The 10,673-nt window shown below is 36.8% G+C and overlaps 1 protein-coding gene across 1 annotated transcript; it reads left to right on the top strand.

Annotated features, from left to right (window-relative positions):
* Positions 1-6,942: 6,942 nt before the first annotated feature.
* LOC130421460 (cytochrome b-c1 complex subunit Rieske, mitochondrial) lies at positions 6,943-9,231 on the top strand. Its single transcript, XM_056749341.1, has 2 exons — positions 6,943-7,219; positions 8,079-9,231. The coding sequence occupies exons 1-2, from the start codon at positions 7,009-7,011 to the stop codon at positions 8,687-8,689; spliced, it is 822 nt and encodes a 273-aa protein (XP_056605319.1). The 5' UTR covers positions 6,943-7,008; the 3' UTR covers positions 8,690-9,231.
* The last annotated feature ends 1,442 nt before the right edge of the window (positions 9,232-10,673 follow it).

Here is a 10,673-nt window from a genome sequence, read left to right as displayed (position 1 = left end):
ACCTTCAAAGTTGTCACGCAAACACATAGATCCTGTAGTCCTTTGTGACTTACTTTGAAATGTGAGAGATATTGAGAAATCTTTAAACCTTAAGCATCATTCATGGGCAAGCACTACTCTTTGAAAGGTGTCCCAGTACAAATCATTCTTGAAGTGTTTCTAATATGCAGAAAATCTTTATTTTTATTTTTTGTATACCCAAAATCTTCTTTTAATCAATTTAATCATAAATAAAAATACAAATAAATGTATTATTGTATATGACAGACTATTCCACCTATTATGTACTTATGTTTAATAATTTGTATTTTTATATAACTACATTTAGCTTATCTGTAATATCCATGTAATATTTGTCTTATCATTGGGAAGTGTTTTTAATTATAAAACATTATCTTCAGGAACAGAGCCTCTGGAACAAACATGGTACAGCTCTGAGTCTGAGACAAAGACAAAAGGACTCTGAGATTTACGAGAAAGCAAAAGTGATTTTCATTTGATTTACAGAGCTGCTCTTGAGAGATGATATGCCGTAATCAGACAGTAATAGCACTATTTTTTGCTTGATTAGTCAGGAAATACAGGCAAAGAGCTTGTCTAGATAGGATGGAAGAACTTTCAGCACTAACATTAACTGTATGATACATATCAGCTTGAATCATTAGTATGGAGAGGGCTGCATTGTCACTCTAACTATACTCTATATAGTCACTAAATCAAACAATAAATCGAACAACTGTGTTTCATGAAGTATTTAATTTGTGTTGGAGTATTAACAGACCCCCAGTGGTTACATGGGGTCCCGAAACTTTTATGACCCCCTTTTCCTCAAAATAGAACACTGGTTTCATGCCACTTTGATTAAAAGCACTTTTATTTTATCTCATGTATACTTTAATGTGGTCTGATTTTGTTTTATCTTAAATTTTTCTATGTACAGGTATTGTAGTGAAGGACTCATTGCCGTATTTCTCTGAGTTTATTTTCTAATATAAAAATGAATTTGTGCCAAAAATAACCTTGCAGGTCACTCTGTTACATAGATTAAAATACTAATGATCACATACTTAAAACCTTTGTCGCTAAGTGCTTGAAATAAACATAAAATATACTGTACAACAACCAGGGAATTTAAAGACATCATCTAATTCAGGAATTACCTATGCAGAAGTGATGTTCATCACATTAGCGGTCAAATGTTGATGAATTTACTGACCCTTACTCCAATAATATGAGCTAAAACTGTATGATAGCTTTTTATTACTGCTACTTCCAAATTTTACAGGATTACACTGCTGCTTCTTTAAAATGGATGCTGTTATGTTTCCTTCTCACATTTTTAAAACTTTGGTCAGTCAATAAGAATAATTTATTATTTATTATTTATTTGAATGAACGAAATAAGCCGTTTCATGCCTATCCTTGAATCACAACTAATCAAGATTGATGTAGTATATAGAAAGTAATTAAATTATTTTTGGAGAGAGTCATTTGTACAGTAATCTAAATACACTATTGAATATGTGATTAGTAACTAGTAGTTAATAACTTTTTCTTAGTAATTTAGCCAACACATGAGTGTATTGCCTTTTCAAAAGCACATCCCTCTATCAAATGAAGGAAGAAAGAAGAGGTAAAGTATACATTTATGATTCATTCCTTTGAGGCCTTTAGATGTTCCAAAACTGAACATACCCTTGTCCAACCTAAGACAAGGGCAACTATTCATGTGTGGTTTATTATTTCTCTTTCACCAGACTATCCTTGTCTCTTTGCGGTCCCCAGATAGAGTTACTAAAGTGAACAAAGTTCCCAGGCTTCACTTGATGACAGAGACCTTTGTGTTGAGATAAGGCCATCAACTTCCCTTCACTGCAAGAAGTCCCAAAGGCATCGCTGCCCTGTCCCATCACTGCGCTGCTCGAGACATCCTGAGCACACTGCGGAGGGAGCAGGTTAAAAGTTAGAAGCGCTGGCATAAATGACAGCTTATCGGACTGTGACATCTGAACCGAGCTCAGCAAGAAATTGTTGAATGCCAGGAATGACATTATCTGGGTTTCTGCAAGCTTTCTCCTTCCTTGGAGCATCTGATGACATTGTCAGCCCAATTGACAAATCAGCACAGGGAACAAAGTACCAGATGTGAGAACCAGCATTAACTGGATAAGTAAATTAGGATCTGATAAATATTTTAACCAGCAGCAACCCACCAAAATAACTAAACATTAGAATTTGAAGCAATTAAAAAACATTATTTATAGTGGAGCGTTGCCTCTGAGTGACACTGAATCCAGTACATTAAAAATTGTAATTATAAACCATGTTTTTGGTGAACCGAAATAGTCACTAAATTCATTTTACACTGCTATTATTCAGTGTATAGATCGTCGAACAGGTCAGAGAGTGTATAATTTAAATTCAGATCAAAAATATAACAATTAGTTTGACCATAACACAACTGTTTTATTTCTGCCTTTTTTCTTAACTTGGTCCCTATAAAGGCGATGAAAAATAGACTCTTGAGATTTCCATTTAGATAATAACATTCCATCTGGTTACCGCCACGCCTTCTGTCACTTTCAGTCCTCCCTCCCACCCAACCTCCTTATCAATTACAAAGCCACTTTAAAGTCCCAGTTAATAGGATGTTAATGCTTTGTTGGGTGGGTTATATGCTACCGAGGGGAGAGATGGACAATTTTGCCCTTGAGCACAATGTGGGACCCAGACAAGATCTGCATCTTAATATTATCAGATGAGAAGAGTTTATTTAGAAATATCAGCCGGCACGTTTTATGTTTGTGTCAGCATGTTCTGTGGGGATTTTACTATACATAAACTTTGCTTTATATTAGTGTGGAAAACAGCATGCTCTTTATGCAGTTAAATGTACACTGTGATTTCCTCATGCATGTGATGTTCGCTGTGATGTTATTTTGCCCTGTTCAATTGGTATGCGTCAAGCACTACGTCCTTATTTAGATATTGAGGTCTGATAATCTGTTCACTATAAATTGAACTAGATAGAACATAAGATTACTCCCTTCCTAAGACATCCCAGTATGTCCCCACTTATACGTCTTGAAGGATATTTTTATTACAACAATTAATATTTGAATTCAGGCTTTATGACAACAATATCAACAAAAAATACAAAAGACTGTTAAACATTTAAGGCTTTATTAGCTTACATATGGGCACAAAGTTGTAGATAGAACTGAATGGTGTGGATGAGATCAAACTGTAGCTATGCACTCTTATAGAAAAGGTGCTTTAAAAGATTCTTCAATGCCATTTTCTGTTTCACAAAAGGTTCTTTGGTGGGAAAAAAGGTTCTTCAGATTATGAAAAGGTGAGAAAGAGATTGTTCTTTAAAGAACCTTTCACTGAATGGTTCTTTGTTGAACCAAAAATGATTTTTCTGCCATCACTGTGAAGAACTTTTAAGCACCTTCCTTTTTAAGAGTGTTTTGTGTAGCTGTGTATTGTGCTGAAATGACTTTTTAAAACGTATATAATATAATGGTAGATTTGCACGGATTGGATAAATATTAAATACATTCCTGAACTGACTGGCCAGTACCAGTTCTTCTGGTGCTGCCAGACTTCCGGCAGTGCATCTGGCAGCAAAACAACTGCCATCGAGATAAATGTGAAAGATGAAGCTGTCCAGGCAAACCCTATGATGAAATTTGTCAGGATACATGTCTCATCTTTACCTTCTATAAACCAATCAAATATGTTACACCTGACCACTCGTTCATGACCACTGCAATAAATTTCCCCTTCCGGCTAATAATCAATACAAAAAGCAGGTTGATTAAAATATATTTAGCTCCCTGAGATACATGATTCATCATTTCAAATCTAAAGGTTGCGCAGTCAAATAAACGAAAAGCCTTCATTAGGTGTGAAAATGTTGGAATGAGAAAATCAATGGATCACATGTAGAAGATTTAAGATATACGCATAGCATACTTAAAGCAGCATTGACCTGGTTTTCGCTCTCATTTGTCTCTAAAGAGTCAGCTCAGGGGGTCATTCTTTCCAATCTCTTTACAGTAGCCATTATGCGACACATCCCTTCGTGTCCTCATGTGGGTATTGTAAGTGCTTTTGAAGTGGAAATCAAACCTCAAAAGTTCAAAACTAGAAATCCTCCAATCACTTGGAACCTGAAGAGATAGGCAGCCTTATTGGTTTGGCAGTGACACCATCATTGGAAACTCCCCCAGAATGAGTGCTCACAGTCCTTCTCACAAAGAGGCAGTGTCCAGCTGTGCTAGAAGAATACATTGGTGGATATCTGTGTTTGATGCAAGGAGTCAGTGGTTCCCTGTCACCTTTTAATCTGCTGTTAGCAGTGCACAAGCAACGTCAGGTACAAGGGACTTATACGTCTCTGTTAAAGCGGCCTGTGCTCCAAGTGTGGCTCTCCTGTCCTCCCCTCTGGGATTTCCTCTCTAAGAGACTAAATTCTTTTTCTATCACAAACTAAAGGACAGGAAAAGTTCAGAGTGGCCTTGGTGGAGAAACATGTTCAGGCTCACTTCTGCAGTTGTGGGTTATACAGATTAAGCATACAAACTGCAGCAGTTTGTCTTTATATTGTGTGCATGGTTTAAATATGAGGTGTATTTAATTGTATGGTGAATATATGGGCTGTAATTACATTACATATCAAATAGTTACAGCAGATTTTTTTTAAATAACCAAATGTTTGTTAGGGCCATTAAAAGGAGTGCCGTCTCATTTAAGGAGAGTGTATGGCAGCGCAAAATCACTCCAATAAGTCCTCTGGCTACCTTTTGCACATCTTTAATGAAACGAATGAGCACGCTTGTGGAAAGAGCAGCGGGAAATGTCAAGAGTGATAAAGCTGATACAGTACAGACATGGCCAGAGTCAAACTGCATAGTCATAGATTAAAAATGTCAATAGACTTTATTTTCAGTAGACAGAGGAGGAATTGCAGACGCAAATAGCCGATGCTCAATTGCAAGCAAAACGCATCACATCGATCAAAGCTGATGCTGTGTCAACAGCAGGCAGTAAGATCAGACGTACTTACTGTACTGGATTTATTAAAATGGGCTGTGAGAATCTGACAAGCTGCATGCAACCCATTCACTGCAAATGCGTAAACAGGAACATACAAATTGGATTGCTGTGGGAAATGTGTGCGAAAATGTATTTTGTAACACTCGGGTCACAAAGCACAGTAGTCTGTTTATGTGAATTGACAGGAAGGTGTTTGCGTAGAACTTCTGTAGTTTAAAGAAAGAGGTGGATAAAGTTATTTGAGAGAACGCATTGCTTGCTTGCTTCATTCATGTAAATCACATGATTAATACCATTAAACCCTTTTATAATGGTAGTTGTTTACCACAGTTGTTTACCGTTTAAACCATTACAAAATTCCTTTATGTGGGATTGTGGTCTTATTCCAGTATTTACAATTACATTTAGTCATATAGATGACGCTTCCAAAGCAACTTACAGAGAGTTCAGGGAGCAATAAGCTGAATGTCATACAAGAGCGATAATACAATTGAGGTGTTGTATTATCATCCTCCTGTGCCAGATTACATTCCACCACAACCAATATTACCAGTGGAGCCACACAGGGACCATTTTAGCTTCTATTAATATGTTAAAGTAACCAACAGTTACAAATTAAATCTATCATGATTTTGCCATCTAGAACAAATTTGCTTAAAATTCTTGCATTTTTTTTTAGCATGGCTAAATTTTGATATTTTTTAAACGCAGCAAGATGTACAATGCTCCGGGATAAATATTAACTCTATAGCCCATTTTCAAATCTCTTTTTTATTCATATATATTTTTGCAACAAGACAAATACAGATTAAACATACAATAAAACAAACAGCAAGATCAGTTTAAAATTATAAAAGAAAGTAAAACATTTAAATACAAAAATATATTAAGAAACAATACACAATATTTTCGGTTTTGCCTGTTATGTTTATTGTTTTGTTTGGTTTTGTTTTGGACATTATTCATCTTCATGGTGGATATAAATGGAACTATGTGGGTTTTTCGAGTTCTGAGTTAGAGATAAGAACGGATATATGCTGATTATTTTAAGTTGTTAATGTTAAGCATATGTGATAGAATCATAAAGATAAAAGGATTGTTTTATTATGAGTGGAGAAGAGGGCAGGATTATACAAGCAGATAGTTGCTTCTTCCTGCTCCTTTTCGAATATGTATACGTCCAGATTATTTCGTTTTGTTATTGATTTCTTTATTAGGAAAATTTGTATTTTTTACATGTTCGAAATAAAAGTTTTTTTCATTTTCATTTCAATAATTCTATAACTACAATGTTTAAATGATTGGTAAAAAAATTACAAGGAAAATTATATTTGTTGTATTGTTTTAAAATATGTAAATATAATTCACTAAAAACTTTTTCAAAGTTTAAAAACTTTTTGATACCAGTGCATCCTGAATTTTCGGTATCGGTATCGGTTTCGGCCCAGAATTTTCATTTCGGTGCATCCCTACTAAGAGATGACTTCTTTAGCTAACCGTTGCATAGAAAGCAAAAAATATATAGGCCATGGCGAAATTGGGCAACCTTGACGGATGCCTCTACTTAAATTAATTTAATTGAAGTATTGGAATTGTCATACAAGGTCTGAATCGCATTATTAAAATTAGGGGTTAAACCAAATACATCCAAAGACTTTATAATAAAAGGGAATTGAACCGAATTAAAAGCGTTATAAAAATCAACAAAAAAAATAAAACTGTTATGTGAAATCAAATATTCCAGAATGTCAAGAACAAGGCGGATGTTGTTAGAAATAAGTCTGCCTCTCATAAAAATCTGTTTATTTTATAATGGTTAAAACATGACGTCATGTTTCCGACATAACGTCGACGGCGGACTATGCGCCTTCGTCAGCGCGTCACTGACGTCAGTAGCAGATCAGGTCGAAAAGGACGCCGCCGCAGCGCCGTTAGCTGAGAAACATGATGTCTATTGCTGCCCGTTCGGGGACGTTTTCCCCGTACCTGCAAGCAACCAACTATGCTGTTGCAGGTCCACTAAAGGCTTTAATACCGGGCGTAGTCGTGAAGAGCGATAAAATGTTGATGGACGTCAAGAAACCGTTCCTCTGTCGAGAGTCTTTGAGCGGCCAGAGCGCTAAGACCGGCCTCTCCGTGTCCTCCAGCATCAACGGTGAGTGTCACTGTGTGCTAGAGTGAACTCGAGAGTCGCGGTCTCATCTCAGGCCTTGTAGCGCGAGCGAGCTCAAGGGCACGGCGTTAGCATCTGTTTAATGTGTAATGTGAAGAGGTTAATGAAGCCTTCTTGCTTTATATAATTAATCATGAATTGTTATTGTTTTATTCAGCTGAACTGAGTTAATAATTTAAACTATTGCTGTTCAGATTTACCGTAGCTTTGCAGTATTATCTGTAACGTTATAGCCTTTGCTAACGTCCTTGTTATAATGTTGCGTAAGCTGACTGGCACGTCAGTTTTCGGGTTTTGAGAATAAACAATATCTACCCTTTATTAGATATTATGTTGACTAGGATTTAATATGAAGGTAAATCATTTCAAGGTATAATAAGTAAAGTAACTGAGTACTTAGCCGAGTGTGGTAGTACTTGCTAGCTTATAACCTCCCAAGATGGGCCTACGCTACTGCTACTAACGTTAGCGGTTGAGTAGATTTACTCCAGGAAGGTAAATAAGGTAATTTACTACTTAATGTTTAGTTCTAGGTACAGCTAGACAACAGTATGAAGACAATTTACATTTATATTCTGAACGGTTTATTTTATGGAGGAAGTGCCAACTACTTTCACCGTGTGTTGGTATTGAGTTGTATAATGGTTTGATATTATTACATAAGCATTCACCACCTTTAAGTATAGTCTAATATGCAGTATAGTATATTATATAATAAAATGCCATAATACTTTATTAATACGGACAGTTGCATATAATTGTTGGAAAATATTCTCTTATCACAACATCTTGTGCTGCTTTTTTCATTTGCGCTTGCTTAATTTTCGGTCTTCTTTTGTAGCTCGTGCTGGGGTGCGTTTTGCCCACACAGACATCAAGATCCCGGATTTCTCTGACTACCGCCGACCTGAAGTATTGGACCCAAAGAAGTCATCGCAAGACAGTGGTGAAGCCCGCAAGGCCTTCTCTTATCTGATCACAGGTTCCTCAGCTGTTATTGGAGTCTACACGGCTAAGACAGTGGTCTCGCAGTTTGTCTCCTCCATGAGCGCCTCAGCCGATGTGTTGGCTCTGTCGAAGATTGAAATCAAGCTATCAGACATCCCCGAGGGTAAGAACATGACCTTCAAATGGAGAGGGAAACCCCTGTTTGTCCGGCACAGGACGGAAAAGGAGATTGCAGCTGAGGCTGGTGTTGATCTGTCTGAGCTTCGGGACCCCCAGCATGACAAAGACCGCGTTTTGAACCCATCCTGGGTTATTGTCATCGGTGTGTGCACCCACCTGGGATGCGTGCCCATCGCTAATGCTGGTGACTATGGTGGCTATTACTGTCCATGCCACGGCTCTCATTATGATGCATCTGGTCGCATTAGAAAAGGCCCTGCTCCACTCAACCTGGAGGTCCCCTACTACGAGTTCCCAGATGATGACATGGTTATTGTTGGATAAAGTAAAGAACTGTACTCGCTAAAACCTATGATCACCAAACCTATGATGTCTGTTCTTGTTTGATTTGTCCATCTTACTTCAGACACAAATTATCTTCTTTGACTTGGCGGTTAATTGTAAGTAATAAATGTGTATTTTATCTGATAGAAGGCCTTGGTTATTTATTCAGTCTCGATATGCACGTTTTTGTCAGATTTGCAAATTGTTTTAACTTTGCAAGACAGATAAGGAACGGATACGATCTGAAAGCACAGTTTGGAGGTAACATTTTTGCGCAGCAGAAAGTTATGGTAAGTGATCATTGCAGCAGGGTGTTTTCTTGCTGTAGTTGTAAAACAGTTATTTTAGCAATGAGATGTGCAAGGTAGAATATTCTTTTGAAATTTATTTAAAATGTCATTTTTGTTGCAGGCAGTGGCATGATTAATCATCATGATTATGATTACAATGAATATTTTCATAAGTTAATAATAGGCTCTTTAAATGCGTCATACAACAAATGATGTTCTTACACATGTTAACTCAATAAAACATTTACATTATATGCTGTCATTGACCATTTTAATGCAAAACACAAACACGATTTTTTTACCAAGATGACAGAAGTTGTTTCAGTTGCAGTTTCATAGTGTGTGCATTAATAAGGAAGACATTTACTTGTAGTTCAAACTAACAATGAATAGGAAAGAGAAGATGTGCTCCTGCAGTTTTGACATAAGTAGAAGTGATTAAGGTTGTAAAAGCTTGCCAACATATCTGGCCTTCCTACACTTCATTGAGTAATAATGAAAAGTAGTACTTGATGTCCCTTGACAGGCCTGTGGAAGTTAAATATAAGCTTAAGTGCTCTTAAGTCTTTATTCAAGATTCTGTGAGTTGCAAACATCAGAAAGAATAAATTTGATGCTGTGTTTCAGTGGTGTCATTTAGTGGTGCCTGAGCAGTTACACAAACTAAAATATCCTGTTCTTTATGTGTGTGTGCCATATTGATAAAAATCATTACAGCAATTTGTAGTATTATTTATTCTGCAAATTATAGAAAAGAACTAAATTTGTAGTTTATTTGTTGCCTACAGTCTTTACAATATTTGACATTACATTTACGCATTTGGCAGATGCTTTTATCCAAAGCGACTTACTTTGCATAACACTACACATTTGTATCTTAATTATGTGGCATCCCTTGGATCGAACCCATGACCTTGGTGTTGCTAGCGCCATTCTTTAAACACTTAGTTACATTTTAGTGGAACTAACTAAATATTATTTTACGACTCATTGACATTTTACCGAAATGTTAAACATATGTTATGAAATCTTTATGCATTTCATTATTTTAGTAGAAGCACAGTAACCTTTAACAACAAGCAATGTCACCCCTATGTTGGTGCACGCTGACCAGCATGTCTGGCATGGCTAGACTTGGAATACCAGTGTATTATATTTTGTTTGTTTAATAAGAATCATACAAAGGTAGTTTATTTTATTGAAATCCCACATCCCACAGTGATGGTTCTGACAATTTTATGTGAAGAAATGTATTAAATATTTAATTTGTCTCAGGAACAGGTTGAAAAAGTCAATATGCTCCCAAGCCATGCTGCATAGCCCACAGCTTTAGAAAACAGTCAGGGCAAAACGTATTAATTCACATGACTTTTGGAGCATTCTGTACAATTGGACATATGCCAGATTCCGAGATGATATTATTGCTATACTAAAATTACTTCTATTATTACCCATACCTTTTAAAATGCTGACCTTTTTCTCTAAATGTGTCTGGGTTGCTGTCCTGGAAAGGGTGCATTCATTGATTTGGCTCTGGGTGTTTAATACATTTAATGCACTGGATTCTCATCCCTGCTCCCTCCCTCTGGTGCCCATGGGCATGAGCATCCACATCTTGTGACATGCAACCTGCTCAGTTCTGCAGCCCTAAGCTCTGTGCCAGACCGGCCTGCCTGCTAGCCAGCAGCTTTGGC

This window comes from Triplophysa dalaica, chromosome 1, assembly GCF_015846415.1.
Source record: "Triplophysa dalaica isolate WHDGS20190420 chromosome 1, ASM1584641v1, whole genome shotgun sequence".
Classification (NCBI taxonomy): Eukaryota; Metazoa; Chordata; class Actinopteri; order Cypriniformes; family Nemacheilidae; genus Triplophysa; species Triplophysa dalaica.
The sequence above is the reverse complement of the archived record's forward strand: the minus strand, read 5'-3'. Positions and strand labels throughout refer to the sequence as shown.